We start from the raw sequence: 13,851 nt of genomic DNA, 5'->3' as shown, positions 1-13,851 counted from the left end.
AGATAACATGCCGAAGGAGTTGGTCCGCTAGAGAGTACAGTTTGCCGCTCGAGTGCGGCAAAATGTACTAGTTCTCTCTAGCGGACCAACTCCTTCGGCATGTTATCTCTCTATTTGGACGATTTCTACTCTTTCCAGCCGCCTCCCGAAGCCTGGTAGAGGCTAGGTATGACCGCACAATAAATGATAAAATACCGTACTTTCATAATATGGTATAATGAAAGGCTCCCTAATTTAAACGACTTCTACTACTTTCTTCAGGCCCCCAAAGAGGCCTGGTTCAGACTATTTAAACGTAACGGTAGTTTGTTACTGTTAATTTCAAATTTATATAAAACCGCGCCATGATTAAGTTGTAGTTAGGAGACCTTCTCTCCCAATATCAGATAAGAGACGGTCTAATTCACCTTGGCGAAGACTCGGCACAACTTAATGTAATAAAATAAAGAACCATTGACTGTAGCGAACTCTTTATTCAATATGGCATTCTATTAAGGGGAATGAAAGTAAAGAAAGTTTGGTGGTCGATTTGACACCGTTTTAAAAGTTTCTGTGGAAAGTATTAAAGGCACCAAAAGCGATTTCATGTCAATTTTCTGGTCATTTTTTTATGCAGTTAGTTGAAACAACACGTTCATATCTGTGAGGAAAAATACGATGTCACTGACGGAAAAAAATGTTTTTTTTTTCGTTTTGTTGACTGGTTTTACCCATCTACTGGTGTTACAAATTAAGGGACACCTCTCGTAGCTTGTTTTGGGCTATTCAGACGCGTCAACTATGAAATGATGACAATAATGTGGTAGGAAATAGCAGTAAATGCATTGTCTAATCAGTGAGAGTGCGAAAAGAAATAAGTCCAAAAAGTAAAAGCTATATACAAATGTAGCTACATTTAAAAAATAAAATACATTCCTTACAAAGACTGTTGTTGTTAGCCTCCGCAACATGCCAAAAAGGGGGGGGGGTTCAGGGTCTTTGGGAGCTTTTATGTGCTATTTTCTGATTGCATATAGACAACATAGCCGGCCTGGTTGGCTAATCAGAAAACAGTCTAGACCACCAACCCCCAAGTTCTATAAGCCTGCTACGGAGGCTATGTAGTTGTACAGTCTATGCGAATTTGTTGTGTTGGAAATTACTGTAGAAATGACTTGCTTCATAAAGAAAAGAATCTCTAACCGCTCTTGGCAGTTCTTTCCGATTAAACAATAACGCGAGCCAAGAAAACGGAATAACAGATTCTTCCCCAAACCGGAAGGAACCTTGATAAGGTCTGAGTGGTCTGGGTACGAGATTACTGTCTGCCGCTCTTCTCGTCTCCAGGCGGCCAGACGACACTTATCAACTTTCGCCCGGAAATGTCTCCTAGACTGTCTTGTGACATGGCGGACCGAGTTAGCGTCACAACCTGGCGCATTGTCAACATTCATACTAGTCATACTAGTATTTAGCCTCCTGTGCAGGCTCCGGGGCGGGTGGGATTTTGATACAGCGTTTTGAAGAGTTTTTAACGCGATCTTTTAATACCCGGCCATCCTACAACCAGCAGCGAGAGAACTTCGGGTTCCATTCCGGGGCCAGTCTTGTGACATGGCGCTCCGAGTTAGCGTCACAACCTGGCGCATTGTCAACATTCATACTAGTATTCGTGTTAGCCTGGAAGCCAGACCGTTTCCAGGGCAATTGGTCTAAGGCCACACCAAGTAATTTTTATGGATGATGCCTAGCTGATTTCCAGGCTACCTTCGGCGGGACAGGACAACATTTGCCTTGTGTTCGCTTCAGGTCGGAGAAAAGTCATTTTGGCATAAATCTTTTGGCGACAACTTCTTCGTATGCCGACTGCTATTGAGCTATATATTGATGTCAATATCAACATGATTGATCCGAGACACCATGAACAGTTTAACGCATTTGTCACTAAACTATTGGCCTACCATATTTGAATAGGTTGTTGGAAATGGTACATATTGTAATATTATGCTAGCAAGCTAGTCAATACCATTTCTAGCAAGTCTACACATCTCTGCCACCTTAGTGTTGCCATTAGCTACTGTATAGTATTGGCCAGGATTAAGCCTACGTGACAGTGGGGACCCCTAGCAGTTAAAACTATCATTGCAGGCCCATGGTAATCTCCAAGCAGATTCTGCATGGTTTAATCAGATCCCATCTGTCAAAAAGAGTTTATTTCAGTGTTAAAAAAAGGTATGGAAATTAAAATAGGTAAAAAAATAAAACAAGTGACAAGATGAGGTTTGAGTATTTTCAGTATTTTCAGCATGTGTATTGTTCATTCACACAAACTAGGCTGTACAAGTACATGTAGGACAGAGAAAATCAAACTAACATTAACAGAGTAGGTTGAGCCAATAATACAATCAAACTAATGTTACATTAACATATTTTACATTAACAGAGTAGGCAGGGCTAATAATACAAGTACATTGTAAGTTTGTTTTAGCTTTAGAGTGATTGGGCATTCAATATCTTTGTTGTTTCTATGCAGAAAAAGTTCCTTAAACATCCAAAGAAATGACAACATTCTGGCAATAGGTCCTTATGTATGAATTCAGTAGGGGTCATTGTTCTTGAATTACATAAAGGACAGCGAAGATTAAAAAAAAAAGATGCCCTTGTTTCTTAAACAGCAGCTGGCAGTTTTGAGCCCTTGGAAGATTTCGCTTTTACGATAAAATCTACCATAAGTCAATGCCAATCTCATCTTTATCTTTAAGAGATTCAGAAAATCTTGAGGAGCAGCATGTTGTGTCGTATACAGGTCATTTGAAGGCACGCTTGCACCAGATTTAAGTGTATATCATGACTATTAAGTTAACATTCAAGTACAGTAGTCTTTACCAGACTTCTGAGGCTACTGTTAAGAATAGAAGTTGCCCAAATACTAGTAGACAGACAACATGCCAGGGGAGTTAGTCCACTAAATATGCTCCTTTACTTCAGCTGATCAATTTCCCTTCCAAGTTATCTGTCTATCTGTTCAATTTTTACTTTCTGGCTGCCTCTGAAGCCTGGTAGAGGCTACAGTAAAGATGCAGCTTGCTTACGACACGTCTGGCGGCAACAATTCTGGGCTGTTTTCTCTTCACCAGTCTCCCAATGACAGCTAGTGTCCTTTTTATACATACTAATTCTCACTCCTATAACAATCACACTTACATGTATACAGTCTTACTGCTGACATACACTACAATGTACATTACTTAATGATGCTAATTATGATTTTCACTATTTATACAAAGATGTCCCATACGAAATATCGAAACAGGGCAGGATTTAAAAAAAAAACAGCCTGGTAGACCTGCTTGGCTGACGTTACAACAGTTTAAACATTATTGTCTAACACAAAATTATTTGCATTTGAAGCCTTCTTCAGAAAGACTGACCCAAATTCTTGTCACATGACCTAATGGACTCAGGTCAAAGGTAAATTCAGAAAAGGGTCAAAGGTGAATTCAGAAAAGGGTCAAAGGTCAATTCAGAAAAGGGTCAAAGGTTAGTTACATGCCATCTTCTTGTGGAAGGCTTCAAAGATGGCTTAAAAAATTCACATAATTTTGTGTCTGACAGCAAGTCTAAACTGTTACCATGTTAACTTCCAACAGGCTTTTAGCTAGGATTTTTTGTTGGGTGTCCATTTTGTTATATTGTACTGTCCTACCAAAAAGTAGGGGGTTCAATTTCTTATTAATTTCAGTACAGGGTGTCTAATAGAGACCCTGGACACCACATAGCTAAAAACCTGGCTACCAACAACATAAGATTCTATAGCTAAGCTGCTGTGTTGCTGTCCTTGTCTCTGGCCAGCATGACGGTGTGCTGTCCACCCCCAGACACAAGGACAACCTCCCTGCTGTCCAGCTGTTTCCCAGACATTTTTGTGGGCACCCAGACATCATCGTCATCGCTCAGGCCTAGCTGCAGGTTGGTCCCCATTCCCCAGGAATACGCCTCACCTGGAAAATAAGAATTTCGTCAGGTTTCAAAACTAGTGTCACAAAATGAAAACAAACATACAGTGGGTGTCACTGGAAGACAGCAAAGAATATATGTCCTGACTATGTCTGATGTCCAAATGTCAGAATTAATATTGTTGTACATGATCTTATAGAAATACCGGTGCACTGGTGAACCCACAGTAAAAATATTGATTCCAGAAAAGCTTGGACCTAGGAAAATATGTTGTGTTTTTTTTAAATTTTTTTTTAATTACAATGGATACATACAAAATGAAAAATGTTGTGTTTCCTGTTTCAGTCCTGAAAAAAATTAGGGTTGGTAGGTAGAGATTATTCTGGCAACAAATACTTTTGCAGGCAGAAGAAAAGTCCATTTACTGGGGCACAGAAAGAAGATTGTGAATAAGGACTCACCATTTTTACTGACAGCAAAGGAGACTGCTGATCCTGTGGCCACACCACAGATGTTACTGAGTGTTGTGAGTTGGGTGGGTTTGGTGACTTCCTTGTCCATATCTTCTCCTAGTCCCAGTCTGCCATACTCACCCCTACCCATCACATACACCTCTCCTGGGATACAACACAACAATGCACATGTACATGCGGCTGGCACAGTGAAACAACAGGAACACTACAAAAGTACAAGTACCTTTTACACTACTGTACTGCAAACTTTAAACCAGTCAAAGAAGTACTCAGTTATTATCTCTTTCCAACATAGTTGAGCTACAGCATCTCAATGACAGTTCTTTATGTTCCTTACTGCTGCAAGGGTCCACGTCACTTTCACACTTACAAAACTGTAATGCTTTTAATGTAGTTCAAACCTTTATTTACTGTACTGGTAGCTTCACGTAATTGATCAACAACTTGTATTATTTAATTATTAAATAATTATGTACATGTATTTATTTTGTCATTGTGTTATACTCTCGTTGTATGTTTTTGCGTAGAAGGTGTTATATAAGCAACTGTGCTTATTGCCTTATATTCAATTAATATATGAGAATAAATGAATAAATAAATAACCAATCCTACCATCCTGTGACAATGCCACGGTGTGGTGCTGCCCCCCCTCGATCTGAGCCCACCTCTTGTCTGACAGGGAGTCCACATGTTCAGGCACGTATCTCGCCTGGGCTCCATCCAACCCTGGGGGAAGGAAATCAACATCAGGTAAGGTTTAACGTTATCTTCTTCTTCTCTGTTACTGCCCAGCCCTACAGTGAAGGATTATTGTTGGCAGCCTTTACGCATTGTTAATAACAATTGTGACCCGGTACATAAAAAACAAAGGGAAACAAGGATAACTGAGAAGGGAACATAAGACAACTGATTTTGTGTGTGCTAAAGACGGGACAAGTGCATTAGTAATATTTATATATATACAAGACATGATGGGGTGGCTCAATGCAGCAGGGTTATTTTTTCTTTACTTCATAATTCACCACAGAACAAGGCTCGTCAGAGCCACTCAAAATGTTTTGGGTTACTGTACAGTCAGTGAGGACAGATGTTTGTTGACCTTAGACTAGATATCCAACCCTGGCCTTATCTTATTATTCATTTTATTTTTGTATGATTGATTTGATATTATTTGATGTATGCCTATTTTGGACCACTTATTCTTCAGTTACTTAAGTTCGTGCTTACCATTAAGTTAACTTATTTTAATTTGATTGTACATAAGTTCGTTCAGCGATTACTTTATGTTAAATTGTTATTATTTTTATTGTGTTTGGGGATTGCTCCCAAGGATACATTGAAAATCGCTCTTCACTCACTCACACTCACTATCCTGGTTTAGTTCAGGGCGATATATTTCCTGCTCAAATAAATAAATAAACAAACAAACCCATTTGGTAGTAGTTGTTGAGCCCGAAGGCGTACACATCCTCGTGGTCGTCTGAGATGGCAAACGTGTTGTGGTTTCCACAGAACACATCCGAAAACTTCATGTGACTTTTTCCTGATCCTCTCTTACCCTTCATCCTGACCAGGGCAGGTTCAACAAGGAGGCCTGGAAAAACAGAATGGGGGAAGGGTTACATCCGTGAATAGTTTATAAAAATTTACCACATTTATGGAAGGATTGACATAACATCACCTCATAAGGATGTCAAACCTGTGACCAGACTGTAAGGTTTGATCCACTCATACCGGGAAGATCCCCTACTCTTTTCAGTTAAGTGTGGTGGGTTATTAAACGTGTGTGGGGTGTGGCTCTCCCCAACGTCCTATCCGAGGGACGTCCCTAGCCGAAGCTAGGTACTCATTTACACCTCATTGTTTAAATATTAACCCAGCCTTTTGTGTTGACTTTATGGCTCCTATTGAAGCATTTGGGGCTATAATAGGATACCTAGACCTGTTCTTATTTTCATTTTTTTCACCCTGTCGCTTCACATTCTTTCTGAAAAAATCCAAGAACCAACAAATTAAATTGGTGTGGCTTTAGTGAAAATAAAACTCCTTACTGAGTCCCTTGCGGCCCCCTCGGACCGTAAAACACTCGGCTATTCTCCCCAGCTGGCCCTGCTCCCCGCAGCCGAAGGTGTACAGGTCCCCGTCCTCCGTTAGACAGGCCACGTGACTCACGCCGCTCGAGATCTTCAGCACACGCGCGGGGATGGGGATCTCAACCGGTCTGGGCTGGGTCCGGCCGTCACTGGTCAAGCCAAACTGACCATTGTTGTCCTGGAAGAAAACAGATTTTAATCGAGTTATACTTATAGGAGACATTCTGCCAAAGTGCTATGCACAATACATTATGGGTTTTACCCAGGTGCAGTACGTTCTGTCGACATGCTACTGTACTTCTGTCGACATGCTTCCTGATTTTTTTCACTGTACTGTTATGTTCACTGTTTTCACTGTCACTTCTGTACTATGAAATTATCATTACAGTTAACAAATAATTCCTGGACCTTCTTTTTCCTGCACCTGTCAGTGTCACCTCCGTGAATATATAGTTCCGTGAAAATATCAATTTTTCTCAGACCGTGAACTTTTGCTACAGTGAACAAAAAGTGAATTACAGTATATTACAAAAAGAGCAAAATAAAAGATGACTGAATGCTAAACCTACCCTGAAAGTCCCCCAGCACCAGACTCTTCCATCTGTAGTGAGAGCGATGGTGTGTGAGTCCCCGGTACCCAGCTGTGCGATCTTGTCCCTCAGGTCTACCTTTCCGGGGACAGTCTCTGAACCATCCTCTGATGTGTCTCTTCCCAAAGCTCCCTCGTCATTACAGCCCCAGGACCACACCTGGAGACATGGTACAAACAGTTAGGTCTAGGGAAAAAATGTTTCCAGTTTTCCAACCAAACCTAGGATAAACTCGCCAACCATAGCCTCTTTTGGGGTTGATTGCTGGCAAGGACATAAAATTTTCTATTAGACATCTGCAACCAAGTACATTGGGGTATCATCACTACAAAGCTTGCTTACATGTGCAAAGGTTTTTTATCTGTTGCTTGATCATTGTCATATTTACTACTATCTTACAGATACAAGTACATATATATTACTTTTTCTTAGTCTTAATCAACAATCCTAGAACAAGTTCTATATGTGAGCCCTAAACCAGACTGTGTTTACCAGATGTGCAAAACAAACAAACAAAGAAACAAAACAATCTCACCTCTCCTTTGACAGTGAGTGCGACAGTGTGCATCCCTCCGGCACACACGTCTATGACTTTGTCCTCGATGGCCACAACACCAGGCTTCTTCCTCTCCATGACGTCCTCCCCCAGACCTAACTGACCGGTGTCCCCCTGACCCAGGGCCAGGACAACCCCTTGTACTGTACGGCAGGAGGGTTGGGCCTCTGGAATAACAGACAACAAGGAAAATATAGTATTGACGCTCTAGCGTGTTAGCAGAGGTCTACATACATATATTTATGTTTACCAAAGGAAAACATTGCTTTTGCTCAGTTTCCTCTTCTTCTCCATACACTGACCTCTGACCTGAACCAGACCGTCTCTCACCATGGTAACTGGTGTTGGGTTACATCATGTTGCAATTCTATAGGAGGGATTTAGACTCCTGTCACCATATATATGTGAATGTGAATGCTGAAGTTTAAGTACAACAAAAGGGTATAACCATGCGGTTTTGGTACATTTAAAATGGTTTAAATTAAAAAAATACACATTTTAAATTTCAATATAAATTCTACTCACCAAACTTTCTTTTCGGCTGTGACTCTGAGGCATTAGAAGCTTTGGGACGGCCTCGCTTGGACTTGGCTTTGATGACATCATCAGTCGTTGAATCTGCTGCTCTTTTCCGTGTCTTTGATGGGGCCATCTCCTAATAAGGACATGGAATATACCATTGTGGTTCAGTGGTTGTTAGAGGGGAGTAAAGAAGACAAATTTTCATGTAAGAATTTGTTAGTAAAACAAAGAATAATTTGCAGACAATTTCACAAATTGTCAAGTGTCAAACTGTCAAGTAACTAAAACAAGAAAGAACAAAGGTTATGGTACATTGTTATTTTTATAAACATAGGATTTTTGAAATACATTGTAAAATCTTCAAAAACAAAAAACTATATTATGTTTTCGAACATCTCTCTATATAATATAACATAATATAATATAATAATATATTTGAATAATTTTTCTAACACTTGGGTGCCATCAAGGCAAGGAGGTTTCAAAGCTAAATTTGGTCCAAATTTTGCATCACAAATTAGCTCTGAATGACAGTTTTCAACGTTTCAAACTTTTAGAACGTAAAACCAGTTATTTATTAATCAGGTGGTGAAACCCCAAGTGCGCACGTGAAGTTATTCCAAGGGGCGTTTTTACCGAAAGTCAAATTTGCCGCCATCTTTCATTCATTCCCTTGGCGACTCTAGCAACTGCGACGAAGTTTTTTGGTCAGAATTTGGCCTAAAATTGCCTGAAACCACCCCTAAAAACGTCCTGCAATAAAAGAGAACACTGTACCTTAATTCTGTGTCTAAAAGCAGCAAAAACACGTTGATTTTAGGCTAAAAACTAGTCGAAATTTAGGAACACGTTGTCCAAATGTCTTTCCTAGAAAAAAGGAAGATTTTCAACTGCGCAGCGAGATCGCGCAGGTCTCGTCACCAGGTCTCGCGAGAGTTGGCAGATTTTTTAACCTTTGACCCAACCCGGAAGTAAATCAATTTTGACGTGTCAAATCGAACATGTCCGTCTAGAAACCAGAGAAATCATCTTTAGTCGTTTTTGTGACCGATTTTTGCGAAAACAAGCGCATATTTCAGGTAAGTCTAACATTAGGTAATGTATTGAACATGTATAGGCCCATAGAGTGTAAAAGAAATCACCAAAATAGGCTGTCTTGATCATAATTGTCGCCTGGTTTCGGAGCAAATTTTTCGAAGTGGAAAAATTATAGCTAGGCCAGTGTCATGTGTCAACTATGTTGTGTAAACTTGGCCAGATACGAACTTGAGGCATTTTACAGTAAAAAGTACTTTATGCTGTAGATTACGCTCTGAAAATTTGAAGTGTTTTAACCTTTTTAGAATTTCAATGTCCACAAGCAAAGAGAACCCCAAACCTTCAAACTTTTATAAATTTGTATAATTTTGCAGGTCAAAATATATAAAAACACTGGTTATGACAAATTTGGAAAGTCACTCCGAAGTTTGAAGCCACCAGCTTAAGTACTGAACAGCTCCTAAATTTTCACCATGACTTTTGATATGTGCAAATTCTCTTCATTTGTATTTTTATTATGGTAAGATGACTATCTTTATTTTCATCATAACATGAGATGTTATTTTGCCTGCATCTAGAGAGGGTTGTTACTGTGCCTGTTTGTGTACTGTTTTAAATACTCAAAGTATGATTATGACTACTAATGCAAATGTACTAATGTGGGGCAGTATAAGAAAACTATAATTATAAAGGTACCATTGGCAAAGCAAATGCATAATGTTTAGGCACATGGGCAGGTACATGTACTAGTACTAGTAGTAGTAGGCAGGTAGGCATGGTCTGCTCTGTTAATTCTTACTCAAACACATTCATATAAACGGTGACAGGAGTCTAAATCCAGTGCTATAAAATTGTAACATGACGTAACCCAAAACTAGCTACCATGGTGGCAGATAGATGGTTCAGGTCATTGACCTTATTTGTTTGGAGAAGAAGATGAGGAAGAAGAAACAGAGGAAAAACAAGATGTTTTCCTTCTGCAAAGGTAAACATAATGAGCATTTTTATCCCCACAGTCAGCGTGGGTGTCAGCAGCAGTAGCATGACAGAGCTTGCCAACAACGACTTTAAGAAAATATGACAACGACTTTAAGAAAATATGACGACTTTAACTTAAGAAAATATGACAACAACGACTTTAAGGAAATATGACAACAATGACTTTAAGAAAATATGACAACAAAAGTTCATATTTTTTCCTAAAAATCAGCATTTTTGTCAACTGTTAGCAGTCACCATGGGTGTCGGCAGCAGTAGTATGACAGAGCTGGCCAACAACGACTACCTACTGAGGCTGGCGGGGAAGGAGCCAATCTCTGACAACGACCCCTTCTGGAACATGTTGCTGTCCTTCTCGCTGCCCACACCCCTCAGTACAGCAGAGGCCAGGCAGCTGGAGGACAGCACCAAGCCTATATGTAAATCACTAGGTAAGAGGTTACGTATATGCAAATTAGTAGGTAAGAGGTAACGTATATGCAAATTAGTAGGTAAGAGGTAATGTATATGCAAATTAGTAGGTAAGAGGTTACGTATATGCAAATTAGTAGGTAAGAGGTAACGTATATGCAAATTAGTAGGTAAGGGTGCTGATACATGTTGCTGTCCTTCTCGCTGCCCACACCCCTCAGTACAGCAGAGGCCAGGCAGCTAGGTAAGGGTGCTGATACAGTTCAGAGGCATGGAAATGTTGTATAGTTGTTAAATGTTTAGTCAGGTGAGGCATGTGCATATGCAGGTTAGTGCTAGCATGGTTACCAAACTTATTATGGCTCCCGAGTCCTACATCCTCTCCGTAAGAGGCTGTAGGACTCGGGAGCCATAATAGGTTTGGTAAACCAGGCTAGGTTAGTGCAAGTAAAATTGAAGCTGTGCAGGTATTTCTGATGTGTACTTGTACCTGCAGTACGCACCTACATGTACATCTACATGTAACCTGCGCTGGTCCATGTACTGGGTTTATAGTTTATACATGTATATACAATTGTACATACAATGTAGGTGTATATAGATTTTGGTTTGCTGTTCTGACTTGATACATTGCACTGCCTATGATATAATGAAGTGTAAAAGAAATAATGGCAATAGTTAAAATGCGATCCATACTTTCTAAAGTCTGAGTTGTGCAGAAATTTGTCTGGTGCAGGTAATTTTCAATGTTACAGGTATGCAGAAAAAAGTACTTCGACCTACTTGCAAACCTCCATGGTAAATGGGGTGAAGTCTGCCGTCTCTGATTGTCCTGTTTGTTTTTCCTGCAGTTGAGAACAACCCGCAGACCGGGAACTTCTGTGCCCTGATCCGAGTGTTCCTCAGAAGAGCCGGAGAACTTAAGACATCTACACAGTGTGAGAAGTAAGGAACAAGACACAAACACTTTATCTGCAAGTATAAGTGAGACCATAAAGCAAGAAGGAAATAAAGTTTAAGTAGAGTTCACAGTGTTAGAAATACCCAGTTGCAGTCTGCATTTTGCAGCTCTAGACATTTTTAATTGCAGAAGAAAAATTAAGCAACCTGGAATTTTGCAGACTGAAGAAATCAGGCTTAGGGTTCAGTGGTGTTTAAGAGCTTTTGTTACATTGAAAATAGCAGTGTGCTTATGCAAGCTCTTAAGAGTAATTTGGTAAGCTTGGTTAAAGAGTATTTTATAAGTTGGATCACTAGTTAGAGATTGCCAAAGTAAAAAAAAAAGATAATCCCTACCTACCGACCCTAATTTTTTCAGGACTGAATCAGGAAACACAACATTTTTTTCCTAGATCCGATGAGGTTTTTGTACTAATTTACGGATGTTTTCCCCACAGTAACGTGTTTGTGTGGCAGTCGTACAACGCCTTGTTTATCATCCGCTGTTTGTGTAAACATTTCATCGAGATCATGTCCGAGGAGAAGGTCCTGAAACACTTCACTGTGACGGCAGCTCAGAAAAAAGGTGAGGAAACAGAATTTATGCCTTCCGTGAATAGTTTCATCAGGTTGGTAAGACACTGAGTAAAGAGACTCTTTTTACACAACCAAGTCTTTTATTCAGCCGACGTTTCGGTGACCGTCTGTCATCTTCCTCAGGGCAATTCTGACTGGTTTACATTGCACTGCAGCACTGGTTTCGCTGCTACAGGTGCATTCCCAAATCCAATCCAATCCAATCATGCATATGTGTAGATATGTAAATATTGTATATTGCTGCAATGCAATGTGAACCAGTCAGAATTGCCCTGAGGAAGGTGACAGACAATTTGTGTATCAAATTAATTTTACTTGTAGAAATGTGATAGCTCGGGTTACTGTAATTATGGAAGCATTTGCGGTTGTTTTACAGTATTTTTGTGGTGCTGTTTTCTCCGTTGTTGACTGTTGTTGTTTACCTCCAGCTCCTGGCAACTCGAGTGAAAGCAGTGCTCCCCTGGCCGAGACTCTCATCGTTTCCATCATCCAGCTGTTGTTACAGATCCCAGTCCTGTAAGTTCTATATTTTTCCTAACAAATATCATGTTATCATGAAAGTTCATCTGTGTTGGTAGTTACATGTTTAAAGTTAAGACTTTTGGTCCAACACAAAAAATTCTCCCACCTAGAGCTTTCGACCAGTCACACTGGTCTTCCTCAGTAGACTGACCCAGTGAGGCTTGTCACGTGGCTTCTTTGAAGTGTGACGTCAACACTGGGTCAAAGGTATCTGGTAGATGATGTTGGCCCCCGTCACGTTAAGTGAAGGGTGGTGGGCCCTGATACCTTTGACCCAGTGTTGACGTCACACTTCAATCATTTGTAGGCTGAATATTTTCTTTTTTTTTTTTCTACAGGAATTTCACCTACCTCCTACATCTAGAGGCGATCAACACATTGCTAGTCCTACTGTCAGTTCAGATGTTCGTAGCTCGTGCAGCGTACAAGAGTGTGCTTCATGATTATCTCGCAGAAGGAAAATGGTGAGACTGATTTTTGTTTTCTGGTACAAAACATTATATAGTACAGTAACAACAGAAATACTAGAAAGGTAACATTTGCAAAGCATATACATAATGCTGTGTATGGTGTACATGTGTAGCCTTATTTAGAAATTGCTGTTCTGTTTATTCTTAGTCAGGAGTAGTACAGGAGCAGAGCAGACCTTGAAATTGCAACATTATGTAACCCAACACCAGTCACCATGGTGACAGACATCAACAAATCATGTTATTGGTCAGGTCAGAGGTCACTGTTTGGAGAAGAAGAAGAGGAAGAAACAGAGCAAAAACAATAGGTTCTCCTTCGGTAAACATGATTGTAATTTTTTCACAATAATTTTGTCCCAACAGTGCCAAGGCAGCTCCACTTTTAGTTCGGCAGCTTCTGTATAACTTCACCACACAAGAGATGTGTCCAGCCAGCTTCGACCGAGCAGGGGGAGGGAGCCTGCTGTACGGAATAGCCTCAGGAGTAGCTTGTAAGAAACTGCCTTTCCTTAATATCATGCAAGTTCATCTGTGTTGGTAGTTACATGTTTAAAGTCAAAACTTTTGGTCCAACACAAAAAATTTTCTCACCTAGATCTTTCGACCAGTCACTCTGGTCTTCCTCAGTAGACTGACCCAGTGTTGACGTCACACTTCAAAGAAGCCATGTGACAAGCTTCACTGTTACCGGTAAGTGTGTATTTG

At 40.2% G+C, this 13,851-nt stretch overlaps 2 protein-coding genes across 2 annotated transcripts in view; one reads left to right on the top strand and one right to left on the bottom strand.

Annotated features, from left to right (window-relative positions):
- Positions 1 to 3,561: 3,561 nt before the first annotated feature.
- Positions 3,562 to 9,065, bottom strand: LOC109468847 (regulator of chromosome condensation-like). The gene is made up of 9 exons (XM_019767192.1): positions 8,948 to 9,065; positions 8,174 to 8,303; positions 7,628 to 7,815; positions 7,072 to 7,251; positions 6,461 to 6,680; positions 5,839 to 6,003; positions 5,022 to 5,135; positions 4,398 to 4,553; positions 3,562 to 3,980 (listed from the first exon to the last, which is right to left on the bottom strand). Exons 2-9 carry the CDS (start codon positions 8,298 to 8,300, stop codon positions 3,796 to 3,798), a joined length of 1,335 nt encoding a protein of 444 aa, XP_019622751.1. The 5' UTR covers positions 8,301 to 8,303; positions 8,948 to 9,065; the 3' UTR covers positions 3,562 to 3,795.
- Positions 9,066 to 9,157: 92 nt separating this feature from the next.
- The window catches only part of LOC109468828 (dymeclin-like), a 21,403-nt gene continuing 16,709 nt past the window's right edge, over positions 9,158 to 13,851 (top strand). The window contains exons 1-7 of the mRNA XM_019767167.1: positions 9,158 to 9,249; positions 10,439 to 10,638; positions 11,470 to 11,563; positions 12,016 to 12,143; positions 12,583 to 12,670; positions 13,015 to 13,140; positions 13,510 to 13,637. Coding sequence (XP_019622726.1) covers positions 10,446 to 10,638; positions 11,470 to 11,563; positions 12,016 to 12,143; positions 12,583 to 12,670; positions 13,015 to 13,140; positions 13,510 to 13,637 — 757 coding nt within the window. The 5' untranslated portion in view covers positions 9,158 to 9,249; positions 10,439 to 10,445. The remainder of the gene's footprint in view (positions 9,250 to 10,438; positions 10,639 to 11,469; positions 11,564 to 12,015; positions 12,144 to 12,582; positions 12,671 to 13,014; positions 13,141 to 13,509; positions 13,638 to 13,851) is intronic.

The sequence above is a fragment of the Branchiostoma belcheri genome, unplaced genomic scaffold (genome assembly GCF_001625305.1).
Source record: "Branchiostoma belcheri isolate BF01 breed outbred unplaced genomic scaffold, Haploidv18h27 scaffold2, whole genome shotgun sequence".
Taxonomy (NCBI): domain Eukaryota; kingdom Metazoa; phylum Chordata; class Leptocardii; order Amphioxiformes; family Branchiostomatidae; genus Branchiostoma; species Branchiostoma belcheri.
The sequence above is the reverse complement of the archived record's forward strand: the minus strand, read 5'-3'. Positions and strand labels throughout refer to the sequence as shown.